We start from the raw sequence: 17983 nt of genomic DNA, 5'->3' as shown, positions 1-17983 counted from the left end.
AGAAGGAAATTTGCGTTGTATTTGTGTTCATAATAGCTTATCCCATCTTGAGCTTCAGAAAGGGGACATGTATCTGGCTTTGCTTGAATGACATTTTGTATGAACTGAAGGCAGCCATGGCATGAATATGCTGTTATTTCAACATTCTTAATTTCTTATTGCATCTGTATGATTTAATAGGTGATTCTGATCAGTGGAAAAAGCATAATGATGCCTTGTTCTTATATTATTGCATACTGCTAAAGTTGAGCAAATCTACTCCATTATACACACTTGTGTGAACTGAGTTATAATATTGCATGATTTATAACTCTAAATGAGATTTGATTCTGATTCTAATGATGCTTGCTTTATGCACCTTACAAGGTTTATATATGCAGCTTCTCTTAATTCGTATCACATCTGAATTCGAAAATGCTCCCATCAACAAGCTGAGATTAAAAAACGTACATTACAATTTTTACATAAAGGGCCTTTGGGTTGTGTGATATGCCCTTTTGAGCTAGTCTTTGGCTTAAAAGCAACCTCCCAAATATCAAACTAGGAAGAACAAAGGCCTCATTGGGCTTTGCAAATGGCTTCCACATGCTAAGAAGACAGAAGAGTTGTGTCTTTTATTTACGTTGCAGTTTCCACAGTTTGTTAATTTGGCCATCCAAAGTATGTTTTGAGACAACCATTAATACCATAAACAAACTTATATTTTTCAAAGGCACTGGGTTTATTCCATCTCCAATCCTAACACCAAGTAGTTGGTGTTCATGCTCCAATTTTCTTCTTGAATGCTCAATTTTATAAACTTTTTGATGTTATATTTATGTTTCATGAACATGATTTAAGATTATAAATAAGAACACGTCTTTAGAAATATATATTTAATGTTTAATCATTGTATTTAAGGAGAGTATTAAATTTTATTATATATATTTTTTCATTTTCAAATTTTGTAATCTCGAAATTAATGCTGAATTCTACCCTTAAAATTTTCACTGTTGAACTTCTGTTGAACTTCAAGGACGTTGAACTTGAACACAAACATGAACCGGGTGACTTAGATGCTAGCAATGGTCTGACAATTCAAAAGCCACCATTCTTGAAATTGCTAGCTTTTTCATCAATTCTCAATGGTTGAGGGCGGTGTGGCATCCATGCAGATACTAAGATGATTAACATGTGTTGATGAAGTGATTTGCCATTAGGCATCATTCTATTTGTAGTTTGCTTTAATATGGTTGCTTTTGCTAACTTTGATCTTTAGCCATAATAATCTAGTTTTGATGTAGTATTCTTTGGCACAACCTAAAATGGATTAGAACACTTATGATATCCCATGACTATTGCAAGTCACATCACAATTAAAGATGGCATTTGGGTTCTATGATATGTCCATTTGAGCCAGTCTTTGGTCCAAAGCCATGCATCCATGTATGGAAGACCAAGAGAAAAAGGCTTCCTCGAGTTGCCCAGATGGTTCCCATATTCTAGGAAAATGGAAAAGATCAATATTTATTGATTTTTAAAAATCACACAATACTTTGTCCAAAATGTCAAAGATTGTTTATCTTGGAAGAATATCAAGGTAACACCTAGACGCAAATTAAAATATTAAAAGAAGAAATTGCAAAACTTCAACAGAAAATAATGAAGAAATTTGGCGTCTAAGGGACCATAATAAAAATTACTTGAGAAGGTCAAGAAGTCCAAAGATACCAGAAAAAAATTAGAGGAAGAAAATGAATGTCTCGAGAAGAAATTCAACAGGAGTCTATTAGAAAAGGAAGAAGAAAATTTGCATTTAAAAACCCTGAACCAAAGGTTAATAGAACAAATCAAAAGTATAAAAGATAAAGAGAAGGATATTTAGGACAAAGTCAATGATTGAGAAAATGATGAACTTTCTTGTCTAAGGAATCATAATCAAAACCTTCTAACGCAAATAAAGAAGCTTAAAAGTGACAAGAAGTTGCTAAATGACAAGTTAAAACAACTTACTCAAAAAGAAGTATTGAAGTCTCCAATTGTAACAGTCCAAGTTGAAGTTAAGGGAATGAATACCAATCTAGTCAATATCACAACTCAAGAAGTGGATAAACCTATTGAAATGAAGATGTACTCAAAAGTTGCAGTTCAAGCACCAGAGATTTCTAGTGAAGATTCTATAACCAACTCAACAACATCAATACCTAAAGTAAATCTGGAAATTGCCACACACATGTTAAAGGAAGGTCAAACAAGAACTCCTTATCTACATCCGAATCACAAGAATAGACACCTCAATCAATCTACCAATCTATATCACTCAGAACATAAACAACAGATTTATGTTTCAAAGAATACTGAAGTTTGCAAAATCCAGCCCTATGGTAACAATTCATTACAAAATTCCAGTGATTTGAAGATTCCACATAAAGTTAATCTAGGATGGTTTGATCCATTCTCAGTTCGACAATTTTGTTTATCACTTAGAGCATCATATCGTCTTGTACCAATGAAGATGAAAGTTTAGAGACAAGAAGGTATTTGAAACGGTAAAAGAGATATAGCCCGTTCATCAATAAGCTTTGAGGACAAACTTTTTCAAGAGGAACACAATGTTATGAATAAAAATATATATAAAATAATACAAATAATGTAAAACAATAATAATAAGAATGATAAATTAGTAACTAGTTAATGAAAATGTATGTCTCTAAGGAAATAACCGTTGGTGAAGAGGTACCTGCCTAGGGTATATAAGCAGACCCTCACCCTCATTGTAATCATCTCATCAATTCTTATATAATATTCAATATACACTTACTTGTCCTGCAATGGATGTGTTTGTCTTCAAAGTATTTTGAAGCTTACTCCACTGCATATACGAATCTTGTTCGTTACATAGCCACATGGATATTGAATGTCGAGTTGCATACTTTGGGTTGTAGTTTTAATGTGAAGGTTACACATAAACTAGGGCATTCAAAATTATCCATACTTTGTTCAAAAAGATTTCTTGAGCTGCTTAATCTTTGTTGAATGCTACATAAATGAATTCCTGGTTAAACCTTAAGTAGGATTCCACCTTTTAGCCTTGCAGTCCTTGTTAAATTGCAATAAATAGGGGTCTCCTTGACGGTCACTAATAAAATCATCCTCTAGGAGGGCTTTTGAAGGATGAGATCATTCATCTAGCTCTCAGTTGCATTTGTGGCTATGAGTGATGTTAGTCATCTCGGGCCTCTTATGGGCAGGCTCAAAAGGGGACTTAGTAGTAGGCTTTTTAGAAATGATGGCTCGTTGCATGAAATAGAGGAGTTTCTTTAGCTGGGCAACTTCTTGTCGTTTTTGTTGCTACCATTGTCATTGCTCTAGTCCTCTTTTTGCTTGTTTCAAACACCCCTGACCCCTTATGTGCTAGAAAGGCTTGAAAACAACGACCCCTAATTCTACATCGGATAGAAGGTTATTGACAATTAATTGCAGATCAACTGTGGAGAGACCATTACAACTTACTTTCTTTGTCTCGACTTCAAACACAAATAATTTTTCTTGGGAGATACACATCAGTGACCATCATATCTGGAGACAAGTAGTGATTACTATAGACAATTCATAGCAAACATAAGCACTCAAGTTGAGACCCCAAGCACACAAATCCATAAGAAACACATGAAACCGAGACTTGTCTTGGATTCTTGGTAGGTTCCATAGTGAACTGGCCAGTTTGGTACCCTAATTGGTCATTTAGCATTGAATTAGCTAAACCCATATGTTCGATTCCTGTTCTAAATTAGTTTGAACTTTCAATATGGAAAAAATAGTGAAAAAAGGAAAATTAAGTAAAATAAAGAAAAAATAGCTGTGTGAATTGGGAATCTGGTTCTTCCAATGTAACCCTTGCAAGCATAAAACTGGGCTTGAGCTAGATTGGTGGTTTTCTCTATGGGAATTGGCTAGTTTGTTATGCAAATTGGCCATTTAGTACCAAGCCAATCAAACTTGCAGATTTTGTTGATTCGATTTCTAAACCAATCTAAATCTCCATAGGAATGACCCACTAAGATCCATAGATTGAGGAATACATCCACAAAAGAAGACCCATAGAGGCTTTGTACTCCACATGCATAGGTATGTACTTTTACAGCACTATAAGCCTTCTCTTTGTGAAATCACACATAGGGTAAGGGGAGCTTGAATCCTCTCCACATATTTTTAGAATGATCAAAACATAACAACATATAGCACCACGATGCACAAGAACTCCATAGAGTGGAATGCATTAGAATCATGAACCATTGGAACTTGGAACACACTGAAGAAGAAGTTGACTCACTATTCCTAGGGAGAAATTGAGAGTCGGGATCAATAGATTGCGTTATGTTCACAATGAACATCACTATGCTACAGGAGCTCAAATGACAGAGACCCCGGGGCAACCATTCTTATGAGTCAACCATTATTCATTTTTTGTGAGACAACTATGTTATTCAACCTCTTCCAAATAGGACTTGTTACTATTTTATTAAAAAACTGCGTGAACCAGAATTGGAACGAGTCTATTCTTCTAGTGCAACCTTCCCAAGCATGAAACCGAGACTTGTCTTGGATTCTTGGTAGGTTCCATAGTGAACTGGCCAGTTTGGTACCCTAATTGGTCATTTAGCATTGAATTAGCTAAACCCATATGTTCGATTCCTGTTCTAAACTAGTTTGAACTTTCAATATGGAAAAAATAGTGAAAAAAGGAGAATTAAGTAAAGTAAAGAAAAAATAACCGTGTGAATTGGGAATCTGGTTCTTCCAATGTAACCCTTGCAAGCATAAAACTGGGCTTGAGCTAGATTGGTGGTTTTCTCTATGGGAAATTGGCTAGTTTGTTATGCAAATTGGCCATTTAGTACCAAGCCAATCAAACTTGCAGGTTTTGTTGATTCCACTTCTAAACCAATCCAAATCTACAATACGGAAAAAAGCGAAAAATGAAAAATTGAGGGAAATAAACATAAACCTCCCCTCCCATCCACATGTGCTATATAGTAATATGTATGAGCAAATTTGTCATTTGATGTATACTGAGATTGATATTATTTTGCAATTTTCTCTGGCTTTTTAGTGCATTGGCTGGTTCTGGTTCTGGTTCTGAGTTTCAAAGCATTGCTTGTTTTGCTATCATGCAAATGTTTATTGTTTGGTTTGTGGCAATTATGGTTAAGGGATTGATCTAAGTGTTCTTTTCATTTTGAACACGAGGATGTGGAAGCTTATTCTAGCCTTTTCCTAAGGTTTTGCTTGAAACTTCATCTATAATGAAGTATTTTTGATGGGGCTTTATAATGAATTGTTTAAGAAAGGATTATTAAATTGTAAATACTTGTTTATATTTTCAAAAGCTATGACAGCTTGTTATGAAGTAATATGATAACTTTCATTAATGAAAGTTTTATTGACATTCCTTGCAATGTTTGCATGCTTCTAATGGTAGAAGTAAATGATTGATCAGGTATGCAACTGCAAGTGCACGTTCTGATGGTTTGCTCTTACTCTGTGGAGGGAGGGATGCAAGCAGTGCGGTATGTATTCTAAAAATAACAATGCTATGGAAACTAAAGCAAATGCAGACTTTACGACATTTCAACAGTTACAAGTTTTCTATATTTATGTTTAGTCTGATACATTGTACATATGATGTTGTAATTTTGCTACATTTTGAAAACCCACAGTTGAAAAGTCAGTTATCATGTTTATTCCTAAATTCAAACGGACCTTATATAATCTTCATGTAGAGAGTATTGTCACTATGTAACTGGTACTTTACAATGAGGACAACTTGTGAAGTTTTGAATTCTATCATATCTTTAGATAAAATTGCCAGGTTTGAGAGAAATTTATCTTTTCCTATCCACGGGAAGTACACCACATGAAAATAGATGTGTTTTTTGTATAATGTCTATTTATGATAATGTTGGATGATAAATTTATTTTCTTCCTAAACTTGGTCTATGCATGGTTAGATGTGTCTGTGTGCTGTCTTTTTGCTTATGCTTTTACTAGGGAGTCTTAAGGTATTCAAAGAAATGTGGTATATGGTTGGTTTAACTTTCCTACTATTGTATGTATAGTTGGATGATTTTTTGCATCATTTTTGCTTATAGTTTAGGTTTTCAAACAAAATTGTGGTCAAATTCTTTGAGATTTATGCTTATCAATAAAGGCGAAAATATTTGTTGTTAACCCCAAATTAGTCACTTGATTTACTTTGTGTTCTAGTTTATGTTGGTCTTTGTTGACTTGTACATGTGACCTATGGGATATATATTGTGACTATGATGTAACTACGCTATTACTCTAAGTTGGTACAATTTAATTACTAGGGTCATTATTATAAATATGGTTTTAGGAATCTATTTTTGAAAGTCATTTAGCTAGAGGTCCATTGTGTATATGGATCTCTATGCAGATCAAGAGGCATAAACACAGTGAGCAGTTATGAGATAACACACCAATGTGCAATTTATAATAATATATTGAATAATAAATGAACGATGATTTACAGTAACATTCATTAGGGTAAATATACATAGACAGCTCAAGGTTAAAGGTTATACTGAAGGGTTATATCCCTTAGTGGTTTATTATATTTAAGTAATCTTTGTTATACATGCTTTATGTATGTTGCATTTCCTTCGCCTTCAAGGATGCTTTGTCCTCAAAGCACTGGTAAGTAAGGATGTTGTTATTGAAAGGTTTCATCCCCCCAAGAGGCATATTATTTTTGTAAGTTATTCCATTTGATAAGGTATTTTGCGCACCATTCATGATTGTAGTGATTTATCTTGAGTAGTCAAAATACCTTCATGTTTTGGTAAGGGTGTTTGTTCTTCACGAAGGATAGGTAGTTTTGTTTGCACTTGTTGATTGTGTCCTATTTTGTTCTTGAGATAGGAGATGTGAGAGATGTTACAAATTCAACTTTTTTCTAGTAGATTTAGGGAATAAGCTACTTGATTAAATTTTTTGTTGATTTGGTATGGACCACAAAATTTTGGGGTTAGTTTGTTCTTTTGTTTTAGGGATAGTTGTTATATGGTTGAAGTTTTACAAAGACCCAATCACCTTTTTTGAACCCTCTTTCCAATTTATGCCTATCTTCCCTTAGACTTTGTAATAAATTGGGAAACAAAAGATGAGTAACTCCTGTCTCACCTTTCAAAGATGGGACAATTGACAGATCTTATTTGATTGGTTGAGTTGGTGTTCTGCCTCCACTCGAAATCTATGTGAACCCACTTTGACATTGTTCAAGGGGTTATGAAGAGCATGTTCATTGACAACATGTGTATGAAGGTTAAACGAGTCCTTTGCTTGGGCATCCACATTTGTCTTACATCACACTTTTTATTCCAATAAAAGCTTGTCCAAACATTTGTTTTCAAATACGGGAAACATCATCTATTTTCATGATTTAAACTTCTAACCATTAAATTGTTTCTTTTTGTGTAATTTTTTTTCTTTTCGCTCGACTGTATACGAACTAAACTAGTCATTGCACTGAGAGGCATTCTCGAGACCAATATGGTAGAGATGTTGTAATGTAATGTCTAGTTTAACATTTTGACTTGGTTAAATTACATAAAAATAAAAATAAAATAAAATAATAAACATAAAATTAATAATTATACTCTGTCAACATAAACATAAAAATGAAAAAAAACATAATGATAAAATTAATAACTATATTTATAATTATAATTATAAATAATAATTAAACCAACTTAGATCCATCTTAACCTCGGATCTACCAAGCATCAGGAGTGATAAATCTCTAGAGATGCAAACCTCTTTTAAGGTGAAAAGAGATTTGATCCCTCTTGGCGCTTGGTAGATCTGGAGTTTAGATGGATCTAGGCTGGCTTTTAGGACTTTAAATATACACTAAAGAAATCTGATTTTATCGCTAGAACTCAATAATTGAAAACCCTACTACCATCTTGAATAGAAACACACTCCACAAACATTAACTATAGCCCCATTGTACAAACATTTAACAAACATTCAACCCTAGTAAATTTGTATAGTCACTCAAACAAAATCTTGATTTGACATGTTAAGCTTTTTCTATCTTCCATTATTGCTCTTTTCAAATGGGAGATTTTAGGGAATAGATTGAGGAACCTATGCAATCTAGTGTTTTAAAAATTGGCTTGGTCCAAATTGTTTGATTGGATGGGGCAAGGGGTCGAACTGGCCACCAACCTAGATCGATTGATAGGTTTGGTACGAAACCAGTAGAAATCGGTCTCAATGGGCCGACCCTGTCTTGAACCAATCACGTCGGGAAGACCTAACCTGCAAACCCTAAACAAAAGACAACTCCTAAACTTTAAACAGAAAACCTAGCCCCTAAATCCTAAACAAAAAACCTAACTCCCTAACCCTAAATCTTGAACAAAAACCCCAACTCCTAAATCCAAGCAGTGCAGGCAATCAATGGTGATTGTTAAATTCTTAAAGTAAAAGGATAAAAAGGAAAGATAAAGGAATAACATTACCATTAAATATTTCAAGATGTTTGAGAGTGTCAACTGTTGAAGAAAAATGTAAGTAGGTTCGGTCTTCATAATGACATGATCTTTGTTAATGACGTAACAAATTATTTTTTGTATATCTTGCTTAATGGGTTTTATGAGCAAGAAGTGTAATTAGGTCAAAGACTTATTCTTGATGTCTTTAAGGTTTGATTTATTTGTCAAAGAGTCATGTCATGTAATGAAAGCTCTTCATGAAACTATGTAAATGTAGACAAGTCCTCAAAGTTGTGTAACAACCCTCCAAGACCAAGATCAATACCTCAAAAGCAAGCCCACCGAAGTCTACAAGCAAAACAACAAAGAAATCTTAATGTCGGCTCGAAAAATGAATTAAATGCATAAATGGAAGTCATGTCGGCTCAAGGAAATGACATGTCGGTTCATGGGATCACGCCGACTCAAATATGTGGCGCAAACCACTATAAATACCCATCTAGGGTCAGCGCATAAAGAACAAGAAGAAATTCGCGTTGTTGCTCTTTTTTTTGGTGATTAAAGGAGCAGGGATCCGCACAAATGGAGAGATAAATCTAGGGTTCAACTGCTACCTCGGATGGGTATAAGGAGCAAAAGAACCCAGAAAAATCTACTCTCAACATACCTGTGATTTGAAGGTGAAGTTCTCAGATAGATAGGGAAGAGAAGAATACGACACAGTATTGACATGTCATCTGGGCTAGATATATTTATGTGATGACAATCTCGACATCTTTGTCTTGGCACATGTAATCTTGGTATACGAATTTGTTTGGATATATCACAATAGCATAGCTAATGATCTCGACATACCCTAAGCAGATCCTATCGTGGTGATATACTTGGCTATAGTATTGGTGAAATTAAAGACACAGTCACAGTAATCTCGGTGCACAGTATCCATCACAGTGTCGACATCCATGTGAATGAGTCTGTCCTCACTGTATTAATAAGATCACGTTGAGTGTTGTCTCAGTCTCCTATATATATTACAGTCTCGGCATAACACTGATGATAAAATAGGTTTTCGGTGATGATCAAGAGATTCTCGGCATACCTGGATAAAGGAGACATACAGTCTCAATAGTTATCACAATATTCGGATCTAGTATGATGCAGTCTTGGTATGCTACAAGGAGCAGTAATAACCATAGTCTCGACACAATGATGATAACGAGGATTGTGATCTCATAATGCTATACATCATCTCAATCTATAGTAAGGTGCAAACACAAGTTATGATCTTGTATTTGAAGATCATGTTCTCAATGAAAGTATAGAGATTACATCGGTGGTAATCTCTAGAGCAGTCATGGTGCAGTAATAATGCAGAAGAAGTAAGGGTCTCAATAATGCAACAGTAAAGCAATGATGAAGGTCTCAGCAGTGATGAAGATTAGGATTGATGTCTTGGTCTTGGAGAGGCAGATTGTGTCAAGGGTCATGGTCTTGGCATTTGTCAATGGAATCTATATAAGAAGAATTTTGCGTGGGTTTTCCTCTCCAAGAGGGAGAGGTTTTGGCCCTGGTAGAAAGCCAAACGTTTGTGTTCTTGTCTCTTTTGTTTTTGATAGCAGTTTGATGAAGTAAAAACATAGACTAATAATGAATGAAACATCAACCTAAGATAAATTGTAAAAATTCTTCACAAATTGTTATCATGTATTGAAGAATCATTTTAATTTTTGAAAGCCCTAGATTCTTCAACGTCAACCTTATTGTATTTCATATGGAGAAAGTAGAATTTCATATCCCGCTCAAAATTCAATAGGCTTAACAGTTTTTAGGGTTTAGGATTGGTAAGGTTGCAACATTTTCATTGATTTCTATCATGGATGAGGGTATGGGATTGACATTTAATCAACGACACCAAGCCCTTTATGTACCTTGATGTTGGTGGTATTGATTGTTGAACTCCTCTAATGTTGGTGGTATTATTTGTTGAACTTCTCTACTATGGCCTTAACAAAAATGTACCCTTCACCCAAACGAAAATCATTGGTTAGGCATGTTAATCCTTATCTACTATATTATATGGTTGAGTATAATGTTCCCGGGAAATTAATTGCGTAAGGGATGAAATAACTTATCAATCCCCGTCAGCGATAGTCCTCAATAAAGGGGAAAAAACCCCAAAATATCTTAGGCTGGGCAAGTTTGGGGCAACTTAGCAAAGAAACCCAAAATTGGGGCTTGGAGTAAAGTTTACTCATTCATTTAAGAAGAAGAGACCCCTTTAGGAAATCTATAAATAAAAGAGGGATGAATTCATTTTGATCATCATTGTGGAACAATTTGTCTCTTATTTACTTGAGCCTAAGGTTCTGAGGGTTTTAATACCCCTTTTTTCTTGTCAATTTAGGTGGTGAAAGCTTCCACCCCAGTTGACATATTTCTATCTTTCTTCACTCTGTTCCAGTGCCACTTGGGAGCGGGGAGCGGGAGCGACATTTTCAGAAGCTCCCGGTTTGGGAGTGAATCCCGGAGCGCATATATATATATTTTAATATTTTGATACATATATGTCAACAAAAACATGTAGAATGATGAATTAGATATAAAAAACATAGATTGAAACATGTATCAACAATCATCCTCTATATATTACATGTATTGGACATTGTACTGGGTGCCATTTTGATATAATAGATATATTCATGAGCATACTTTGATCATATGTTGTCTTCCTTCTATATTCTAATGCTTTGAGTTTGGAAACATGAATGAAAATCTTTAAAAATATATTTTCAAAAAAAATTAAAATTTAATGTAGTTTTTACAATGACTGAGTAAATCAACTAGGCCGAGTCGATACTGAGTTGGAGTTGACCCTCGACCGAGTTTTAAAACTATGATCCATACAAGGTACTTGGACATTCTCAAACTGAAGAATTTTCATAAGAGTCAAATTGATAAGCCATCTCATAAGCTACTTTCTTAGCTTATGCCAGAGCATCTCATCATACCAACCAACATTGTCACATAACAAGGTCTTGACTAACAACTCTACCCCTCCATAAGATCAGAGCACAATGTTGGCGAGAACAATGACCAATAGACACCATCATCAATGTCTCTCAAGGCATATACCCCACCCAATTGTTCACAGGGTATGCCCTTTTAGAACAATTCCTATCTTGGATTGACACATACTCAATGGATTTCCTCTTTGACTACTCTTACCTATTGGATGCCCTACCACATCCTGAAAGAGTATTAGAATCAACTTTGGATGCTTACCCAATCCTCCATTCTTTCCTCACAATATGAAGACAAGAATGATGTGTCTATCTCTCCCTCTCAACTAGGGAAGATATACTTATTCCTATAAAAGGAATATTCCCAAACTCCCTCTTAGTTAGGGACTTGTTATCAACAAATACTATCTATTCTTTCGTGGAGATCATGGTACTATTAGCTGCTCGTAGGGCTCCTCCTTTTGATGTCATGAATTTCATCTTCATCATGGAGCCTTCATCTTCTAGATTTTTCTTTGTAGGGCATCGACCATCCATCACTTTCCTTCAACAATCATAGGGTTGCCCCAATAGTCATGTCATCTATCTTTGCATAGGAAAGTGATCCACATCTAGCTTTTCTTCACATAGCTACCTCTTTCCAAGTCATGTTTCTTTCAGGATCTTCCATCCATTCCCAGGTGTTAGTTGTAGGTGACAACTACAACTCTCTTTTGGTAGCCTTGTTTCAGTCCAACTAGATGTTCAAAAAAAAAATGAACATCAAATCAAAGTTACCTTTTATGATGGCCTTTCATCATTGCTTGCAACATCAACATCCTACACATTCATAAACACATCTCTAAGGCATCCAATGTCAAGGGTCTCCTTCCTTTACAAACTTCATCAGAGTCTTCATACTTTCTCTATGGAGTTGTCATAACCAATTATTCTAGTCATAGGATGTTGATCACTTATCTTATGAGACTATAGTTGCATCTTTCACGAATTCTTTTTCCTTTTTTCATATATTATTCCCTAAGAACTTATATACATAGTTTCTCTATCTTTGTCAACCACCTCATATTCCATATGAGGACATATTATGTTGATTTCATCAGAACTTATATACATAGTTTCTCTATCTTTGTCAACCACCTCATATTCCATATGAGGACATATTATGTTGATTTCATCTTGTAAATATGTGATTTAGTTCAAGACATATGCCTTCATGCATCTTATCAAGGGAAGAGATCCTTTTTCTTCGATCATGCTCATGAGATAGAGCATTCACCCATGCTATTTGCAACTATATGATGACATGACTTAATCTATCAAATATATACATACCTCTTTTCTCCCTTTGGTCATCTAGACTTCGTTCGACAACTTCCTTTCTTTGCTTGAAAGTACTTCAATGGTCTTGGCTTACTGCACTCCTTTGTCATCATACCATCATCTTTCTAAACCGTAGATCCCACACAAGGTGTAATGATCAACGAGACACTTGATTCTTCCAGGTTGAGGTGAACCTTCTAATGAACATTCCAACGAAGGATCTTGATTATCCTCGTTCTGCAAATGCTCCTTTCTAATGATGATGTATGATGAATTCTTTCTATCTTCTAATATGCTAGATGAATTTCTTCATATATACTACTCATGCTTTCAATGAGGTTACCAATAGCTACTTCCTTTTTATGAGGACTGCTACAACGATGTAGACTTCTATTTCAACGATTCTTTCAATCTTCTATAATGATGTCATGAGCTCTTATCAACTTCAATTGTAGTCTTACTAGATGCCATCTTTTAATATGGTGCATCCTGTCATACTTACTATGATTCTCATATTGACTGCAATCTCTAATCATAATAGAGGTCTTTTCACCTCCTACCTCTCTTTGCTATGGACCTGAGAGACCTTAATAGTGAAGATCTATCTCTTCCTTCTCATCAGGTTCTTATACTTCTTCGGTGATATGGGCTTCAATTCTTCTTTTATTTTCTTGTTGTCCTTGAGTTTAGGGCAATCTCTCTTGAAATGCCCATATTCCTGACATCCACAACATGGGATCTTTGACATGTCGATCTCCTTCTTTTTCTGTGGACCAAACTTTCCAAACCTTCCTTTTCTCCTTGCCATGACACCAAATGCTTGAACTTGCTCATTTGATCCCAAATCACTTTTTGCCTTCAACCTTGTTTCCTCAATCTTAAACAATGACCAAAGTTCGCTGAATGGAGTGGTTTCCTTCTTCCCATAGATACTTGATACAAAGTTGCTCCATTCATCAGCTAGTGCATTGAGCACAACAGTGGTCATCTCTTTGTCAGACATTATTTCCCTCAACTCTTGTAGTTGGTCTCTTGTGACACCCTCATAAGATATGAGGCTATCCTTTTTTCCTTTGATACCTTCATCTTGTATATCTCGGTTCTCAAAGATATCACTTCTCCTGCAATGCTTACAGACAATAATCCTACCATCTTGTCATAGATGTCTTTAGAATTCTCCAATTTTGCTACATAGTGGATGAGAGAATCCTTGATTGATTCTATAAGGATTCACTGAGCCCTTATCTCCCCCTTCATGTACTTTGATAGAGCTTGAGCTTCTTCTTTTGGTGGTTCAGTGATTGAACCCTTAACATGTCCAATGACTTCATTTTCTATTAGGATCAGATCTGTCCTCTTCTTCCATTCAAGGAAATTTGATGACCCAACCATTTTATTGCTCTCCTTGCAAAATGAAGTGATTTTGACAATAGATTCAATCATAGATATAAGGATACTTGTCAAGTGAATATGCTTCTTGATGATGATAACTTCAACTTGATTCCTTCCTTGATTTTGATGATAGTTGATGATGATAACTTCCTTGAAGATGACAATGCTTTTTCTTCTAGAGATATCTTTCAAATATACTTGAGATGTAATCCTTGATTTAATGAGAGGGAGACTACCTTGATGTATTTGATGATGATGGCAACGCCTCTTCTAACTTTCTTGGATGATAATGTAGAGTGTGGAGACTTCCCAAGGTGCTTCAAATGTAGAGTCCTTTGATTGAGTGGAGGTAGGATCCTTCTTGAATGTAGAGTGTTTGAGGTCGTTTTCTTGTTGCCATGATCCTTGTGATGTGATAAATGGTCCTCCTTGTTGTTGCTCGGCCCTAAAGTATCCACAATTTGTCACTTGCTTCTTTGTAGAAATGTACTGCAATCTCATAACACCCCTATAGACTCTATCTTTGTTGAAGTTGTATCTAATCTCAATATGCTTGGACCAATCATGAATCACAAGATTCTCAAAGATCTTATTGCAACTTTGGTTATCACAGTGTATCACCATGGGCTCCACAGATCAAATAATCTTGCAAGTATCTTTCGAAGCCACACTACCTCACAACTCACCATACTCGCTGCCATGTACTCTACATCTGCTAAACTGAGTGCCACTGACTGCTACTTCTTGTTGAACCATGAGATCATGGCTAATACCAAGTTGAAACAACATCCAGATGTGGACATTCTGTCCACCACACTCCCTTCCCTATTAGTCTGTGTACCCTTGTAGTTGCACTCCTCTAGCTCTGGCATATCTTAGTCCAAAGTCTACTTGCCCACTTAGGTATCTCAGCATATGCTTTGCTACCACCCAATGAAGTTGTCTCAATTCCACCATGAACTAGTTGAGTGTATTCATAGCAAAACATATATCCGATTTGGAGTTGACCGAATACATCAAGGAACCTATCAATTGCCTATATAGGGTGGGATCCACTAGTTCACCTTCAAAAGCACTCAACTTCTTTAGTTTGGTGATCATAGGTGTAGACATAGGCCTGCAATCCTCCATCTTGAATCTCTTCAAGATCTCCATTGCATATTTTCCCTACCCAAGGAAAATCTCTCCTAGTTGTTGCCACACCTCCAATCCCAAAAAGTAATGTATCAAGCCGATGTCCTTCATGTCTGAATTTCGAAGCAAGATCCTCCTTGGAGATCCCTATGAGCTTCTTCGATCTTGTTAGGTAGTGATCATCCACATACAATACCAAAATAAACGATTCCCCCTCAACAAGTACAAAGTACAAATTGGGATTTGCCTCACTCTTGGTGACTCCAAGCCAAGGAGATATCCATCGATCCTGGCATACCATGCGTGTGGAGCTTGCTTCAGCTTTTAAAGGGATTTCTTCAACCTACATACCATAGTATTCAAAACTGACTAGTTCGAACCATAAACTGGCCAAACCAACCAATTCATTAGGTGAAGGTGGCTAGTAGAAATAACTGGTTTTTATATGTACGGGCTAGGGTTTTGGCATTAACCAACCATACACTGATTGATTTATGAGGGAACCGATTGGTTCCATCATAAACTGGTTGGCTCATTACTAGCATGGCCGCAGACCCCACTTGAGTTGTTTTTTTGGATTTTTTACTATATTATAAGGTTGAGGAGATGAACCCTTCATTCAAACCAAAATCATTGGTTAGGAATGTTAAAATTTTTCAGTTTCTACCATATTATAAGGTTGGGTTTGAAAGTGGTGTCATGGTTTAGCAGGAAACAAAGATTAGTGGCACTGAGTTCCATGGAGGCTGAGTACATTGCAGCTAGTTAGGCCAGTTGTGAAGCTATCTGGCTTTGCAAGTTGTTGTATGGATTATTTGGTTAGAGGCTGAGATCACTACGATTTACTATGATAATCAGTTGTATTAAAATCATGAAGAATCTAGTATTTCATGACAGGTCAAAGCATAGTAAGATCAAGTACCACTTCATCCGGGATTGTGTTCAGAGAGGAGCAGTGAAGCTTGAGTACATATCCATTGAGGAACAGGTTGTAGACATTCTCACCAAGTCGTTACCAAGGGGAAAGGATGCGTACTTCAGAGATAAGATGGGAGTGGTGAGAGGGAGTGTTGAGAAAAACGGTACCAAGGAGGTGTTTCCTAGTGCTTTTTGCCTTTGGCCTAGGAAAACACATGAGACACCTTTTTAGCGTGACTTTATGTGGTTATTAAAGTCATGTGACTTTTTTGTCATTTTATGAGGTACAAAAGTACATAGTACTTTATTATATTAAAGTACTATGTTTTTAAAGTGGCTTTATAGAAAAAGGTACAAGGTAGAAAAAGACATTAAAGTGACTAGGGAGGCTCATTCATGAAGGGGGAGACATAAAGATGGGGTCAATGGGAGATTAGATCTCCACCCTTGATCGAGGAGGGCTGAGATCTAATCTCAGCACTTGATCTTAGGGATAGGGCTTCTCACTCGAGACTAAAAAGGAGGAAAAAGGCAAGTAGAGCATTCATTCTTCATGTGCAAGAGTTGGAGAAGAGGAAGTGAAGAGAGAAGGAGAAGAGGCTGAGATAGCCATTTGCAAAGGAGAGAATGTACAGCAGGAACATAGACTGTACAGCAGTAAGCTTAGGAGACCATATAGCAGCTCTAATCCCAAAGCAGAGATTGCTGGCACAAAAATCGAGTATCAGCGCGGTCTTTGTCGGGGTTATGGCTGCATTAAATGTGGTTTGACAAGCCCACATTTTGAGGAGAAAAATCGGGTATGAGTCTTGAAATTCGCACCAGAGAAAGAACTGTCATTGGCATGCAGAGCGAGGTAAATCAGTCTGTGTGACAGCGTGATTTTCGGGGTCATTTATTTCTTTGAAGTGGCATGTTTTTCAAGGGAGCTGGACACAGTTTTCTGGTGACTGTCTGAGCGCAAATTCTGAGTCAGAGGTTTGACAGTGGCACAGGTTTCAAGGACATTGGTACAAATTTCTAGAGAACTGGCACCAGTTTCAAGGGAGAGATAAGTACTCTTGAAGTGTATTTAATGCTGTAAATTCTCTGAGATTAAAAGCAAATAAAATCCTCCTTCAAACTGGTTTCCCCCTTGGGGGTTTTTCCAGGGTCTGAGATTGACCAAAAATAAGTGTCATATCACCTGAAAGTGAAAGTGAAAGAGTAGTGGTAGCCTAGCAGTGTTTTTTTTTGAATTTGTATTCATGTTTAAATATGCAATGAACTATGGGGTTGGGCATTTAACTTGTATGCAAAAGAAACTGAAACCGAAAGGGGCTACAGGACACATTGAATTTTTCTACATACATCTGTTAATGCAAATTCTACTATCTCTATGATAGCACCGAGAGACACATACCACCAGTTTTTATTGAAATTATGTATTTACATAAAAGCATAATAATGTATATACAATTACATAAGAATGCAACAACATATACATTTTAGTATATATAAAAACATACATGATTAAAGTAAGAACATATATAATTATGTAAATGGGCATATATGTTATTCATACCTATAAAAAATCACACGTAAAACTGCATATCTCTCTCTGTATGTATTCAATTAAAATACATTTATTTTATAAAATCAGTCCACCCACAAGAACCGTAGAAGGTCGAGTAGTGAGATTTCTGGACAAAAAAACCA

The 17983-nt window shown here is 36.0% G+C and overlaps 1 protein-coding gene across 1 annotated transcript in view; it reads left to right on the top strand.

The window, feature by feature from the left end:
* The window catches only part of LOC149212026 (serine/threonine-protein phosphatase BSL3-like), an 82064-nt gene that overhangs the window by 36807 nt on the left and 27274 nt on the right, over positions 1 to 17983 (top strand). Inside the window, exon 7 of the mRNA XM_089391648.1 lies at positions 5480 to 5549. Within this exon, the coding sequence (XP_089247774.1) occupies positions 5480 to 5549 (70 nt within the window). The remainder of the gene's footprint in view (positions 1 to 5479; positions 5550 to 17983) is intronic.

This window comes from Pinus tabuliformis, chromosome 1_1 (assembly GCF_031772625.1).
Source record: "Pinus tabuliformis cultivar Carrire ecotype Pingquan chromosome 1_1, CPIR1, whole genome shotgun sequence".
Lineage (NCBI taxonomy): Eukaryota > Viridiplantae > Streptophyta > Pinopsida > Pinales > Pinaceae > Pinus > Pinus tabuliformis.
This window is presented reverse-complemented; position numbering and strand designations above follow the sequence as displayed.